General features: G+C 41.9%; 2 protein-coding genes across 5 annotated transcripts in view; both read right to left on the bottom strand.

Moving 5' to 3' along the window:
- Positions 1–9408, bottom strand: part of FMNL1 (formin like 1) — a 62713-nt gene extending 53305 nt beyond the window's left edge. Inside the window, exon 1 of the mRNA XM_040438648.1 lies at positions 8830–9408. Coding sequence (XP_040294582.1) covers positions 8830–8988 — 159 coding nt within the window. The 5' untranslated portion in view covers positions 8989–9408. The remainder of the gene's footprint in view (positions 1–8829) is intronic.
- A 975-nt stretch (positions 9409–10383) lies between these two features.
- LOC121005859 (myosin light chain kinase, smooth muscle-like) overlaps positions 10384–16161 on the bottom strand; it is a 67299-nt gene continuing 61521 nt past the window's right edge. For 3 of the 4 annotated variants that reach the window (XM_040438650.1, XM_040438649.1, XM_040438651.1), the window contains exons 17-18: positions 15688–15819; positions 11606–14099 (exon numbers count right to left, since the gene is read on the bottom strand). In XM_040438650.1, coding sequence (XP_040294584.1) covers positions 13849–14099; positions 15688–15819 — 383 coding nt within the window. In that variant the 3' untranslated portion in view covers positions 11606–13848. Of the gene's footprint in view, positions 10622–11605; positions 14100–15687; positions 15820–16161 lie in introns of those variants that run through there. The other variant, XM_040438652.1, reaches the window with a different exon arrangement.

The following is a 16161-nucleotide window of genomic DNA, read 5'->3' as shown; positions in this document are numbered from 1 at the left end:
TATAAAACAAGGATCAATTTACAATAAAAGTTAATGGCTTAACACAGTGCCTCTACACATGCTCCACTCCCAGTATAATACAAAACAGCAGATGAATGACAGCGTGAATTATATATGAAGCATTTCTGTGTGACCTCACACTATCCTCTATATCTAGTGTCACTTCCTAGACCTTCTATAGGAAGGTTTTCTGATCAAACTTAAAGGGAAAAAGCACCTTCAGACTATCAGTGAGTGCAAAGGAATAACTTGAACCTCCTGCGCCTTAGTGAAAAATCTGTAACCTAGACCCTGCATACTATGTGTCAATTACTTTATATTAAGAGTATATTGTTATGTGGCACCAAGTTCCTAGTGTCACTAGTGCTAAATTCTATATAGACCCTAACATTCCTTCATCGTCATGGAGGTATAACATTCTATGTATTATAATTATTATAATCATTGGGTAATGGTACCCACATTCATGACCTCTTCATTTCCCAGATCTCACAGAAACATGGCTGACACCCACCAGAATAGTCTCTCCTGCTACACTCTAATTTATCCGTACTTTCCATCCTGACAAACATGGCAGTGGTTGTTTGCCTCCTTCTCTCAGATAACTGCTCCTTTAACATTACTACACCCTTTCTCTACCTTACTTCTTTTAAAATTCACTCTGCATCTACTCTCCCTCCATCCTCCAAAGTAGTCATCCACCTCCGTCCACCAGGCCATGCTACTGTCTTTTTTGACCACTTCAATACCTGGCTTCTACACTTCCTCTTCGTCAACATCCCCACCATCATCATGGGGGTTTCAACATCCCTGTTGACATGCCACTAACCTGCCTCCACGCGTCTATCTTTTACTTCCTCTTTTGGCTAGTGTTGAGCGAACTTCTGTTTTCAAGTTCGGCGTACAAGGGGTTCAGGTTATCTAAAAATTCTGTTATGGATTCTGCTACCACAGACCATAACGTATGTTCCAAGGTAGAGGAATCCATAACGGAATTCTTAGATAACTCAAACCTTGTACGCTGAACTTGAAAAACAGAAGTTCGCTCATCCCTACTTTTGGCCTCACACAATGGTCCTCCACAGCCACCCACAGAGATGGGGACACACTTGACCTTGCCTTCACCTGCCTCTGTTCCCTATCTAATTTTTCAAACTCTCCATTCCCCCTCTCTGACCACAATGTTCTTGCATTTTCAACCACTCTTTTCAATTGCCCCTTTAGTCTGTAAACTAGCACACCCTCATAGAAATCTTAAAACATCTCTCTGATTCTTACAGTTGTCCACCATATCTTCCCTTCACAACTTAGACACAGCTGTTATTTACGACACAATTACTTCAGCCCTCGACTCCATTGGGAATTAATGGCGCTTTCAAATAAAGAATAATAAGTTGGGAGTAGTAGCGGTTTATGCATCTGTGGTTTCTCGCTATGGTTCTTCGGCAGTTGTAGGGAATTGGAGCTTTCCAACAGGTTGGAGACCACTGATCTAACTGATACAGAGTACGATAGAATTGTATTATGTTCAGGGCTAATGGTTGGATGATGTTGGGAGGTATATTGTCTGTCCTATGTATAGAATATAACAGAATTGTATTACAGTACCATTAGAGGTATAGGGTTAATAAAAAAAATAAAATAAAGCAAATCACAGCATATATAGTATCCAACTGGTTTGAACGTGATCAACAGCAGATGCAGACGGTCCATGACATCACCCAGAGCTCACATGCTGCAATATGTGTGGTATAAACAACTGTCACACCCAATGTCTGTGTGGCAACATATCTTCATCAAACACAATCAAGTCAGCTGTAGAGCAGTGTCATGAACCAGCTGGTGTGAACCCACTGTGCCGCGTGTCCTACCTCCTCTAAGGGCGTTGTCCAAGTGAACCCCTCGATCTTCACAGTACCCCTAATGGTAGGGATAGACTTTCCCGAGGGGAACCCCAGGTCGCTACCTCTTGAGGAGGATAGGCACATGAGGCAGCTTGTCCAGGCGGACCAGGAGGTACCCGAGAAAGGTACCAGAGGTGCAGGACCGAAGGATGAGGCAGCGGCGTAGTCAGACAGGCAAAAGGTCAGGGCAGGCAGCACAGGTAGAGGTCAGGCAATCCGGATCAGCAACAGGAGAGTCAAGGCAAGCAGGCAGGGATCTAACAGGTAGCAGAGTCCAGAAATACAGGTACGAATCAAGAACACAGGAACACAAGCGGAAATCAGGAACCTTAGCCGGACACAAGGACCTTGACACTGAGGCATCTGGGAAGGGGGCTGAGCCACGTAGATGCACAGGAGGGCTAGGATTGGTCAGCGAGGACCTAAGACAAAGTGACGTGCGCCGCCCCTTAAAGGAAGTGCTGCAGAAAACAAGCAGCAAGCATGCTGTGGCCAGGGCCGAGCGGAAACTGTGGAGCAGATCCCAGAACAACAGTACCTACACAGACAGAGCCCAGGACTGCAGCGGTGAATGGGAAGCACTGGCCGCAGATCACCGCTGAACACAGCTGGCCGCAGATCACCGCTGAACACAGCTGGCCGCAGATCACGCGGTAAGCAGGGGAACAGCGGCGGACAGCAGCCGCTGTTACAAGCAGTCAACGGATCTTGGTGAGGAAATATAAAATACTGACTCTTTAAAAGCACGATCTGTACTTTACAACTTTTTATTATTTCTTAGCACAATTCGTTGCTCACAGGCGTTCCTTTCGTTCTGAGAATGCCGAGCTGAATCCTATCCCACACCGGGCAACGTTTTGGGGGTCACGCCCTGAGTCAGACCGCGAGTGTTGCTCCACGTGGGAGCTGTTTGCACTGATTTCATTGGCAACATATCTTCCTCAATCTGCAATGATACTAAAACCATCCCTAAGAAGCCATTTAATAAAATATTCTGCAGTTTTTTTCTCATTCATGAAATACGCATGCAATCCGGATGGAAAAAACGCAAACCCTGAACAAAAAACGGATTAAACTTTAGTACAAAACCATCAGAAATCTCCTAGACTCCTTTGTATCTGCCAAGGAGACAACAGTCACAACCAGCTGCAAATATACATAGTCATAATTGGTATAAAGTAGAACTCGCTTAGTTGCCCATAGCAACTAAATCAGATTCCACATTTCATTTTTCAGAGCTCCTTTGGAAAATTAAAGGTGGAATCTAATTGGTAGCTATGGGCAACTAAGCCAGTTTTCCTTAACACCACTTTTGATAACTCTCCCTAATGTTCGACCTGTTAAACTGATAATAATTAAGCCAGCATCTCATCTGCAGACAGCCATTTCTGGGTGAGTACTCCTCATCTGTTCAGAATAGAGTGTACTGGCTTAGCTAGGCGACAGCCCTAGGTCAGGATTTGGGGGATACTATATTTCCTGTTTTGGAGTGATAGCCCCTAAGCATATTATCCTGGCTTAATTAGTATCCAACTCATTAGAGGCATAGCTTGCTAGGAGCTGATTTGCATACCATCTTCCCAGATAAACTTTTGAAATAGATATCCCTCTATAGATCCAGAGGAAGGTACTGTACATAAAGAAGCCATAATGCTTAAGTGAATCTGGCCTATGAAAAAGGAATAAAATCCTTCAGACCAGATAAACAAGAATTCTAAGTATAAATGTTTTTTTCTACTAAAACCATCCCAAGGTAGACTATTCCACAGATTCACAGCTATTGTGGTAAATAAGCCTTGTCGTCGCAACATTTTTTTTTCTCCAGACAGAAGGGGTTCCCCTAGTCTTTTGAGGGGATTTTACTTAGAACAGCTTTTTGAAGTATTTTTGTATGGGTCATTTCTATATTTTAACTTTTTTCCCCCCTTAGGCATCTCTTCATCCTATAAGACGCACCTGCCCATAAGTCGCACCTAGGTTTCAGAGGAGGAAAATAAGAAAAAAAAATATTCTCATCAGACCCCCAATGTTAGGGCTCATGCACACGACCGAGCCATGTCTTGCGGTCTGCAAATTGTGGATCCACAAAACACAGATGCTGCCCACCTGCTTTTTGCAATTTGTGTAACAGAACGGGCCGTCCATTGTAGAAATGCCTATTTTTGTCCACAAGACAGACAAGAATAGGACACCTATTTTTTCACGGGGCCACGTAATGTTGAAACGGATGAGGACAGCACACCGAGTGCTGTCCACCTCTTTTGCGGGTCCATTGAAGTGAATTGGTCCGCAATTGAGTCGCAAAAAATGTGGCTCAGATGCAGACCCAAACCACGTTCATGTGTATGAGCTCCTAATCAGACCTCAGCTCAGACCCACAATGTTAATAAGACCCCCAATGTTGATAAGACCCACAATGTGACCTCACATCAGAGCCCCATTGTGAATAAGACCCCTCCATTCAGACAACCAATGTGAATGATCCCCCAGGCAGACCCCCATGCTCTGAGCAGACATTAAAATATAAAATTAACTTAACTTACAACTCCCGCTCTGGACGCTGCTGCTGCTCCCGACGTCCTCGCTCTTCTTGCCGTGCACGGTGCTGTGACCAGACACTGCCCAGCATGGAGGTCACAGAGCACCAATGTCCCCACGCTGTGAGCAGTCACAGCACAGCGAGCAGCTTAGATAGACCAGGGTACAGAGGCAGGTGAGCGCTGCATTCACAGATTTCCAGTCCTCCTGTACTAATGACCACTTCCATAATGGAATCACTCATAAGTATTCGGCCTATAAGACGCACTGACACAGAAAATACATTCATTTTTTGCAGTCTTTTCTCATAACAAAGATCTTTCTGCATATTCCAGGTGAGAGTGCACTAAAGATTTGTAAAGTGGTAATGTTATAGCCCTATTTTGGGAGTCCATTCCCTTTTTAATACATTACCTAATCCTGCTAGCCTTTAAAGTAGCTGATTGACATTAGAAGCATGCAATTATTCTACAAGTACATCCAGGTCCTTCTCAAGCAAGCAGCTCTCCCAGTTTTACTCCCTCTAGGACAGGGATGCCCAACCTGCGGCCCTCCAGCTATTGCAAAACTACAACTCCCAGCATGCCCAGACAGCAAACAGATATCAGGGCATGTTGGTAGTTTTAGTTTTGCAACAGCTGGAGGGCCGCAGGTTGGGCATCCCTGCTCTAGGGCATATGATGAATGTAGATTATTAGTGGCCAGATGCATAACTTCACGTCGTCATATTAACCCAATAAATACGTTTTCCAGGCTCTACATATTGATGACCTATCCTGGGGATAGGCTATCAATATCAGGACAGCTGTATCAACAAGTGTGATCTCTCTCCTCAGTGATAAACCACTTATGGGGAGATTTTTCAGACAAATGATCTAACAGCTATGTCATCTATAGCTACCTCCTCTCCAAATTTCTATTGGTGCCTGTGAACTGTATTGGTCCCTTATTCAGATTTAGGCTGGGGTGACACAGCAATCTTGGCTCCTACACCTGTCGAGCGACCAAAGATCGCTGTGTAGAAGTGGAAACTTTGATCAGGATTGCCATGTAGCCCCAGCCTTATACCTCCCAACCCTTAGCATCCTGTCCACACCTTCCAAAAACCTTCTTTAAATTGAATCTGTCAGCAGTTTTGACCATGCTAAACTGTTAACAGCACTAGGTAGCTGCTGTGGAGAGCAGTACATAAATATCTTTTGCGGAGCTTTTATTACCAGGTGTAGTGGGAATATGCATTTTTATTCTGCCAGATTTTGCACTTTCCAGGAGATGGAGCTTCAACGTGAAGTACTCTCTTCCTTGAGCTACTGTACTTCAAATCCCCTCCTTTCTGATTGACAGCACTAGCATCCAACAAGGAGACTACTACTGCTGTTTCTCAGAGCGGAGGGGAGGGTCTGAAGCAGCACAATGTGGAGAAAAGAGCATTTCTTAATAAAGCTCTGCCTCCTGGGCACTTAAAAGGGTTCCTGGAATTAAGAAAATAAAATTACTGAAAATACTTTTAATACTTTATTATATATTCCCAAATACTTTTTATTCATTATAATGGCTTATTTAGTCTACACAGAAGGACAAGTTACTTCAGAACACTGAGCTAAAGAGCTGTCTCATCCTCCTCTCTGCTCTTCTTGTAAGGGATTATAATCCTGCATACAGTTGATAAGATCTTTAGCTGAATCTCTGTGGTAATTGAGTCCATGAGGAGACATGAAGTACAGAGACGATGGACAGGACAGACTGTGGTAATGGAAACTGTATACAAGTGCTGCTGCTCATTAGCCTCGCCCTCAACCTACTCTCTGTACTTCAGGATCTCTATTCCTACAGAGATTTAGTTGAATATCTTATCAGCTGTATACAGGATCATAATCCCTGATAAGTATAGCAGAGGAGGAGGAGGCAGCTCTTTAGCTCAGTGATGTGAAGTAACTTCTTCTCCTGTTTGATTAGGACAGGTTTTATGTGAACTAATAAGACAGCCGCCATTTTATTGCCCGATTGCTCCCCAGACAAAATGAGCCATTATAAATAATGAGATATTTGGGAATGTATTTATAATAAAGAAATACTCAAGTATGTTCAGTAATTTTATTTTACTAAAATCCCAGAGAACTCCTTTAAGGAGCAGAATCTGGCAGAATAAAAGATCATAGTCTTGCTACTCTATGATAATAACGACCACAAAAAGGTATGTTTGCACTGCTGTCACCCAGTCCCACAAGGGAGCATGTGAATCCCCCAGTGGGCCTCTGAGCCAAGGTTGGCCCCTAGTCCTCACTTCCTGCACAGGTGACACTTGGCACAGTAGACTGGGTAGTTTGTTATATAGACACATTGGGTGGCCGAGATGACTTCTAGGCAGAGGCAATGTCCTCTTTGCAGTGGCCATCATCAATTAACTTGCAGCTGACTGCCTCTGTGTGAGCATGGGTTCTTGGCTCACATCGCTAAGGGAGCTAATAACAGGAGCTCAGGACAGAACAGTCTGAGGCACAGTCTAGGCAGCAGGCTACTACTGAAAATAAATGTGTTTTGTCGCAGTTCTAGGGATTTGCAAATAAGAGTCAGGTAATATCTGCATGTAACTTTACAGGGGGCATGTAGACTACACAAATTAGCGTCATAACTACCTACATACTGTAGCACGCTTGCCGACTCTCCCACAAAGTTCAAGAGGCTTTCAGAAAAAGGGGGGGGGACCTCTGGGATAAGCTGGCAAATCTAATCTCCTAGGTGCTTCACGGAAGGCTTCTTTCTCCTGGAAATAAGCCCTCCATGAACTTTGACAGTATGTGTCTGTAGACTAGTCCCTGTGCCCAAATATGCATTGAGGGGGACGGGGGCATATAAGAAAAAAGGACAAAAGGGTCCAGGTCTGAGAAAAGTGCTGAGAAAGTTCCAGAGAAAAAATAAATAAAATTGGTGTTGTACTTCATTTGCTGCACTCTCCGACATCAAACCTGCAATAAATTGCCAAGTGGTGCCAACTTGTAGCCATCATTCATTTTTGTGTCCAATATATACACATTCATAGAATAGTGCAATTTAGATACCCACAGAGTAGTTCTGTCATACCAATACATACGCCAGCCACCATGCCCCTTTTCTATACACTTGTCCCTGGTTTTTCACTACTCCATGTAGCCTGTTAGCAGTCTTATAAATGTAGTTCTTTGTGTACCAATCTGTGCAGTCAGATCATATGTGGAACGGTGCCAGAAACCAGGAAATCTCAGAAAATCCTGGACACTATTTGTTTGGCATGAGTAGGGTAGTCAGGAGTCACATTAAGAAAAGGCCTGTGAGCCTCATAGCAATTAAATTGTTAGAATGCCCTGTTTTGGGCTAACTCCTATTACGGGATCCTCTGAGCTGTGCATTGGAGGACAAATGGCATCTCTGGCATCAGTGGGCTTTAGCAAAGATACTGTGCATCTACATTGTGGTTCCCTTAGTGAAAGCATCTTATTGCAAGTGTTTCTGGGGAATTGTCAATTGAAAAGTGGTTCTTCTGTTTGGACAACACCTTTTAAACATGGTGGTTCCTCAGAAGAATCCTGAACAAAACATGTCATGCTCCTTGGACCCCCAGCAAATATTGGAACAATCCATATTATTAGAAAGTTAGCAAAAGCAGTCAGTCAATTTCAACAAGACCATCCAACTGTATTATGTGTGTGAGGATGTTCTAACCCTCTTTATAGTATGTTAGAGGAAAGAAGAATTTAGGCATTCTGGAGTTCAGCATTCTCGATCTTTTGTTCCTATGGGAGATAAAAGGTGTCTGGCAGCAGCTTTTCCCACCTCTCCCATTGAAAAACGCACTCATACTCAGTCAAGAAGAATAGCTGTACCAGTTTAGAACACTGATCTTCAACTTGTGGCCCCCCAGCTGTTCCAAAACTACAACTACTGCCATGCTTCGACAGCCACAAGTTTGCTGGTGCTTTTTGCAACAGCTGAAGAGCCAGAGTTTGTAGACCACTGTTCTACATCATCGGTTTTAATAGATTTTATCAGTCCCCCCAAGAGCTAGACATGATGCTGAAATGTATGTCACATGTTAATTTATTTCTTGTGAAAACGAGCTGCGAAATAGGAGACTGGGAGGAAGTTTGGAAATAACAGCATTGTGCCATAGTTTCACTGCACAACCTTTGGAGATACATAAAGGATATGTTGACTAAATTGCAAATATGGTTGTACCTTTAGAACCATATGGCAAAATGAATTTGAGAATCTAATCTTAGTCCTTCAGATTTTTCTTAATCTTCTGAGATGTAAATTGACCTTTCATACGTGCAAAATCCTACTGTATATCTAATTTCATCAGCTATAGATTTATACATATATTCAGCTAAAAAAAAAAAAATCTACTTACCAGCACCCCATTGAATCTTTCTTCTAGTTCTACCGAATTTGGTCTTGGACCTTTGGAAGAGGTTCCTTCTTTTTGTTTTTGCGGTGGAGTCCCATTTGTTGATTGTATCTTTGAATCCCGGGCCTGGAACATATCCAGGGAACCCGCTGCATTCCCCATAATCGAAGCTGCTCCGCGTTTCCACGCTCCTGGATCCAGGCTTGATACTTAAGGTGGACACGGAGAAGAGCAGGGATATATAAAAAAAAAAAAAAAAAAGCGTAGAAGACTTCCTGCAAAATATCTGTAAGGTTTGATTGTGACACACCCAACTTCCGATTACATGGTCATGTTCTATACAGCACACGCTTGCCACAACGACCAAGGGGTACACACAGAAAAAGGAAGGTGCGGCAATAGATTAGTAGATCCAAAATAAGTAATCTCCTGAGCAGCAGAAGCAGCAATTAAATCTTCATGTCTCTTCTCCTTTCACTCCAACGTCTCACACTATAGTTTCAAGATTCACTTCTTGTCCAGTTGCTAGACTTTGTATTTGCTGCTGGTCCCTTTATTGGATGTTAACGGAAAGACGTTCAGTATAGCAGACCACAAAGCAGAAGGAAGTAAGGTTTCAAAATCAGATGGTAGATGTTTAGAGTGAAGAGGAGGAGATATTTGGTTCAGGAAGCAGAGCCCAATGGATGTCATTTAAAATCTATGTAGTATACAGGGGGAGATGTTCATCACCGGTAGTGAGGTGGAGACACAGACAGAGTTGTGTATACGATGATAGAAAGGCAAGGTGCATGTGCTGAAACCAAATACCACAACAGGTTATAAGATCCTTGTACCTTCAGTATTCAGAATCTGTTAACTCTATAAGCCCTAACTGCTAGAAAACTCTGAGGTCTTATATTATTTCTTAACCAATCCTCCAGCTATGTGCTACTCGCTTCATATTGTAGTTCAACCAGTACTGACAACCTACAGAAATTAGTCACCTGCACCAGAACAATGCATTGTTTGGGGTCACAGGAAATAAATACAGAAATTTTTTTCTGTGATTTATGAGAAAAGTCTAAAGATCGAGTAACCAATTCTGGAGTTTAGGGCATCTACAATATACACCAATAGGGTAGATCTAGTGGGGGAGGGCTTTATAAAAAATAGCATTTGCCATTAAGACGTGCATCACATGTGGGAGTCTTGCTTCTCATGGAACTTGGTGGACCACTTTCTGCTCAGTTCAGCGCATCGGGCACACAATTTTGCACATGGACATCTTCTAGCCAAGACAGGTTATAAAACCACTAAAATAAATATTGTTTCGCAGGACAAGGTCACCATTTGCCTTTTGCATCAAAAGGATTCTAGTGGTATTATGTTGCCAATAGAGGACGATATCCCACTGAGTCATTAATGGGACTTTCTGCACAAGGGAGAACTTCTGGATATAGGCATCCTCTTGGCACAGTGTTACTTGCGGCAGAGGACCTGTACTGTATATACACCGACATACAAAAGGAATAAGAAATGATATCTAACTCAATGACAGACACTCAATTATATACATGTATTTTATTGTCCTAAAAATTACATACATAAAATAGTACAATCTGGTGGGGCCTGAGAATCATATGATATCCCATCTCACAGACCATAGGTATATTGAATCTTTACAAAGTGTATAGCTGCCTATGAGTAAGGTTGGAATGGCACCTATGTAGCTTCACCGAGTTCTCATGATTAAGTGGAGCAGATTTTGATATTGTCGCAGTTGTCAGTCAGGTGTCATAATTCTAAAATGCTTCTATAGGAAACAAACCAAAGTATCTCATCAGTTTTACATGTACTTTTAATAAAATGAGAAAAAAATAAAAAAACACAACACAACAAGAGGCCTATAATCTATTGGAAACAGAGCTCCCACAGGTGTAGGTTCCAAATCTGAATTTTAGGGATGGCTCAAACTACTATAGGCTATCCAGCATAAGTGCAGCTTAGAGTTCACATCACCGTTCTTTTTCCATTCTTCTGATCCTTCAGAAGAACAGGAAAAAAAAAAAAACACACGGAAAATATATTTAAATTTTCACATTTTTTTCTGTTCTTCTGAAGGATCAGAAGAATGGAAAAAAAAAAAAAAATAAATCAATTTTTGCATTTGTTTGAGCCATTTGTCACAGATTCGTTTTTTTAGACGGAAAAAAGTCTTGCATGCAGTACTTTTTTTTTCTGTCTAAAAATGGGGGATGCCAAATGTTCATAACAGATGCACAGGATCAGTTTTTTTTCTGTTCTTCCGACGGATCATAAGAATGGAAAAATAACGGTGATGTAAACTCTCCCTTAAGCCTCATGCACAGGACCGTTGTGTGCATCCGCGTCCGTTCCATCATTTTTCACAGTTTAGCGGAGGTCCCATTTATTTCTATGGAGCTTTGAAAAAAAACTGATAGTCCTAGTTTTTTTCTCCGCGTCAGTGATCCGTGATTCCAGTCCGTCAAAAAAATATAACCTGTCCTATTCTTGTCAGTGGAAAACAGAGGACTGACCCATTGAAGTCAATGGGTCAGTCAAAAAAAACGGATGCACAACTGGTATGTCATCCGTGTCAGTTTTTTTTCCTACAAGACCCTTTTCATTGACCTTCCTTTTTTTCCCTCTGTCAGACAAAAAAATAAAATAAAAAAAAGGAAGACACAAGGAAACACAACTGAAGCAAAATCTGATACGGACCACTGAAGCCAAATCACGGACAGTGAAAAAACACTGTTGTGTGCATGAGGCCTTAGTCAATCAGTGTGGCTCACAGCAATACCAATGTGATTGTCAGAGCCTCCCTCTCCTGGCCATCCAATATGTCTGGTAAATAGACAGTCTAGTTAGCATCATCAGTTCCAACTGGAACAGTCTTCCCTGTTTTGAAAAAAATTTCACCACAAAATGCAATGCAATCTGCAAGCAGCATGTTATAGAGGGGGAAGAGCGGAGCATATTGATGTATAGTTTTGTGGGAAAAGATTCAGTAAAACTTGTAATTTACACATTTATATTTCTATGGGGAGGTGTTTTCAGTGAATGACAGCTATGTATACACACACAGAAAATGTTATAAATCATTGATAAGGTAACCCCATGTGACTGACAGCTATTTCTGTATACACACAGAATGCCATCAAATCACTGATAAGGTGGCCCCCATGTACAACTGAGCTCAGAAATAGAGATTTAAATGTATAAATTCCAAGTTTTACTGAATCTTTCCCCACATATCTATATATCAATTTGCTCAGCATCTCCTGCTCTATAACATGATGCCTGCAGATTGCACTGCATTTTGTGGGACCTTACCGCTAGAGGGCAATCTCTCCATGGCATTACATATATTTGAATCAGTTTGTTTTCATTGGTCACAAAAAGTTGTCAGAAACATTTCAGGGGTTAAGTTTGACTGAACAAACATTATTTCTATAGCATTACCTTAATGTTTATCGCTTAACAAACTTTAAATTGACTTGCGTATATCCATACTAGAAATAGCTTTACAGATAATCCGGACAAGAGACATCTCTAATAATAATAGTAAGCTTCATACAATAATAGTCACATACAATTCCGTTATACAAAATACAAAAAGGATAAACAGAGAGGACACAACATTTGGCACTTTTTTTTTTTTTTACTGCAAATGAGCTACAAAACACAACGTAAATGTGGTTGAGCGAAAAAGCCTCACAGTCCAGTCTTAGGCAGTGCATCTCTAGCAACCAATCTAGCAGGCCTATGCTGGATTGACTGGTGCCATACCGGTTTGACCTTCTTTGCTGCCAAGTTACACCATTCCTCCATGATAGCCTACATCAATAGTCGCATTAAATACATTTAAACTGCTTGTCTGGAGGTACTATACAGGGTCTGCACCCCACCCAAAAATTGAAATAAAACCGCACCAGTTTTGCCCATGGGCTTTGTCTGATATTGCATTTGCACCCTTTCCCATTCAAGCAAATAGTGCTTAGCTGATATACCTGACCACAAATGGTCAAGAGTAGAACAAATATAAAAAATATATATAATAATTACATTTTCAGAAAGCTTTTGATATGTCAGATGATATATCAAAAGTTTTGATCGTGGGGTTCTGAGAGCAGATACCCCCATCGATCGCTAGAATTAAGCGAGAGAAGCACTTGCCTAGCTCGCCTCTCCTTGCTGCAGGAGATGGAATTGAGATGGGCTCTTGACTTTGTTCTAGGGATTGTTGGAGGTCACAGCATTCATAACCCCATGAACAAAACATTTGATATGTCTCTATAACTCAGTGACCCTTGAAGAGAACCCAGTCAAACACGCAGTAGATTCTAGGTCCAGTTTTCTATTTTGTCCTGCCTACTTCTATACATAGAGAAGTATGACGAGAAAAGAAGTTCTATGTATTAGGGTGAATTCAGATGAACAATGTTAAACCTGTTTGGTTCCGAACAGTGAACACAAACACGTTTTTAAATGGACCCCACATGAAAAAAAATCTGTGTGCGGTCTTTTTTTCCCTTAAAGACCCATGCACGTGAGTGAATTAGTCTTGCATGAAACTCAAGGATGGATGGCTTATGCTGCGATTTTCTCAGTACAGTCCATTGGTTTGAATGGAAAATGGCTCATATGAATTTACTCATCGACTTTAATGGGTCAATGTCCAGTTCAGGACCTGCCCATTATAAACTCAGACAGCATTTGGATGTGAATATCCTTGGTTTGAATGCAGCCTCACAGAAGACGCCTACATATACAGAACATAAATTTAGAGATATTGTACAGCAAAAGTCAGCATATAATATTATAGAATGAGTATGCAGTAATTGCAATGTCTTGACACACTTACTGTAAATTAACACATTATATACAAGCATACCTACGACTTTACATAGGTTTTTCCAATTACATATTGGAGTCAATGTCCTAGTGGCAAGACCTTTTTTATGAAGGTGCCGAGTGTTCCCATGACAGGAGCTAGATAGTGCATCTCCCAACAGATTAGGCAGTCTTTACAGTCCCATCCCTTGTTGAACGCTCTGCCCGCAGACAGTGGATGTTCAGTTTGGCTGATGTTTCTGCTTGTCCATGGGAATTTGAAGCCCGACATGTATATACCCCAGCATCATTGGGCGAAACATCAGATATAATAAGGGTGCAGCTGCCTGAATCTTCATACTCAATCTCTAAGTGCTTGGACTCTTGAATTGGGGAACCAGAGAAAAACCATAAGACTTCAGGGTCTGGGAAACCTTGGAGAAAAAAAAAAAAAGGAGGGATAAAAAAAAAAGATTTTTCCATGCAGCGCTTAGACCCCTTAGTGACTGCCGTAAAAAGGTGTATCGCTGGTTACTAAGGGGTCAACATTGAATGGCAGTATTAGTAATATTATGTGGACACTTAAGGAGACACTACCTTTTTTTTCTCATATTATCAACCTATATGTAAATATATATTTTTTACGAAAATGAGTGGATAGTTTTCTGGATATAATTTTTTAAGTCAATCCTTGTATCCTTGTATCCTTTTTAAGTCAATCCTGCCCTGGCTCTTTAAGCACTCCTTAGGGCTCATGTACATGAATGTAGGGAGCTATAGAGATTCCCTGTCCTCATAAAGTAAGGGAGATCGCTGCATGTAAATGTGCTGTCTCCTTCACTGAACGGGCAGCTGACTGTCAGGAAGAAACGCTTCCTTCCCGACAATCGTCCGCTCAGTCGTCCCATCTAAATCCACCTTTAGTTTGAACTTTTAGCACGGCAAACAGCCGCGCTTAACTTTCTCAGTCTAAGTGAACTGCTCTTCTGTGGACATCTTTATCTAGGTCTATCAAGAGAACAATAGAACTGTCATACCAAATCTACAACTACTATTATACCAGCAGATAACAGCAGCAAACTGACAATGGATTACCTGTCTATATAGGAGTTTTATCAAGAATATTTTGTATTTAATTTTCAGTGGTATAGTTTTTTTTTTCTGAACATAAAGTTGAATAAATACCCCTTTAAAGTGTCCCTTTGAAGGGGTTGTCCAGGATTTTGATACTGATGGCCTATCCTCAGAATAGGTCACCAATATTTGATTGATTGAAGTCCGACTACTGGCACCCTCCCTGATCAGCTGTTTGAAGAGCCCACGGTGCTCTGCAGCCTCCTCACATCTTACCAAGCACAGCACAATGCATTGCATAGCAGCTGCGGTTGGTATTGCAGCTCAGGCCCATTCACTTGAAATCGGACTAACCTGCACCAAGCCACGTGACGTCATTGGCCTAGGAAGAGGCCGTAGTACTCAGAGTGCTGTAGCCTCGTCAAACAGCTGATTAGTGGGGCCCCCCACATATCAAATACTAATGATCTATCCTGAGAATAGGCCATTAATATTGAAACCCCGGACAACCACTTTAATATTGGTATTTTGCGGACATTGTATGGAAGTAATAGGGAATGACATTTGGATCGAAACCACATAGTCTTGGTCTTAAGGTAATTGTCCAAAAATGTCAAGCAAAGGAAGCCAACTACATTTGTTCTGCATGGCCTTATTCTCTATAAAATTGGCCCTGCCATTATACTGGTGGTATAACAGTAAAGGTAGTGTTTAAATTTTTTTTAAATGCTAGAAAGGATTGAGATGCACGAGCAGCAGCCAGAGCCCCTCTGGACGTGAGCAGCAATTGTGGAAGTTTAGCCGCTACTAGGCCCATCTGGATCAACCTTACCCTGAATAGCAAATCACATTTCTCAAGATTTTTTAGGCAAATGCTTAATGGGTGTATGGCACTTGGACCTTTGATTTAATTATACCATGGCAACAACCCAGAAGCCATCACCTTACCCTCAATGTGACAATGGAAACGAGCAGAACTTCCTGCAACCTCAGATTGGTCCTTTAAAAGGGAGGAGAAGACAGGAGGCTTCTGGAGCTGTTCCTGCAAGAAGCTGAACACCTTCCTACTTTCAGAGTCATCTGTAATAAAAGAATGGAAGAAAATAAGACTGTGATATTAAAGGGAACCTGTCACCTGGAAAACACACATTAAACCAACCACAGCTCCTTAAAGTGTCCCCCAGTGTATTGCTAATCATGAATTTCTTTCCTCATATTTGTTAAAATCGCAGTTTTAATGACTGTTGGCGCCTTCTCCAAGACAAGCTTAAAGTCACGGGGGCAGTGGCCTCCTTGCTCCAAGGCACGATAACCCCGCCCCTTACCCCTCCTCTCTACAGTGTGATGGACATTATGCTGGGACAGCGCTCTTCTCGCGCATGCGCCGTGCGCTGCCTGTTACAGCGTGATCCCGGCTCCCTC

This window comes from Bufo bufo, chromosome 6 (assembly GCF_905171765.1).
Source record: "Bufo bufo chromosome 6, aBufBuf1.1, whole genome shotgun sequence".
Taxonomy (NCBI): domain Eukaryota; kingdom Metazoa; phylum Chordata; class Amphibia; order Anura; family Bufonidae; genus Bufo; species Bufo bufo.
This window is presented reverse-complemented; position numbering and strand designations above follow the sequence as displayed.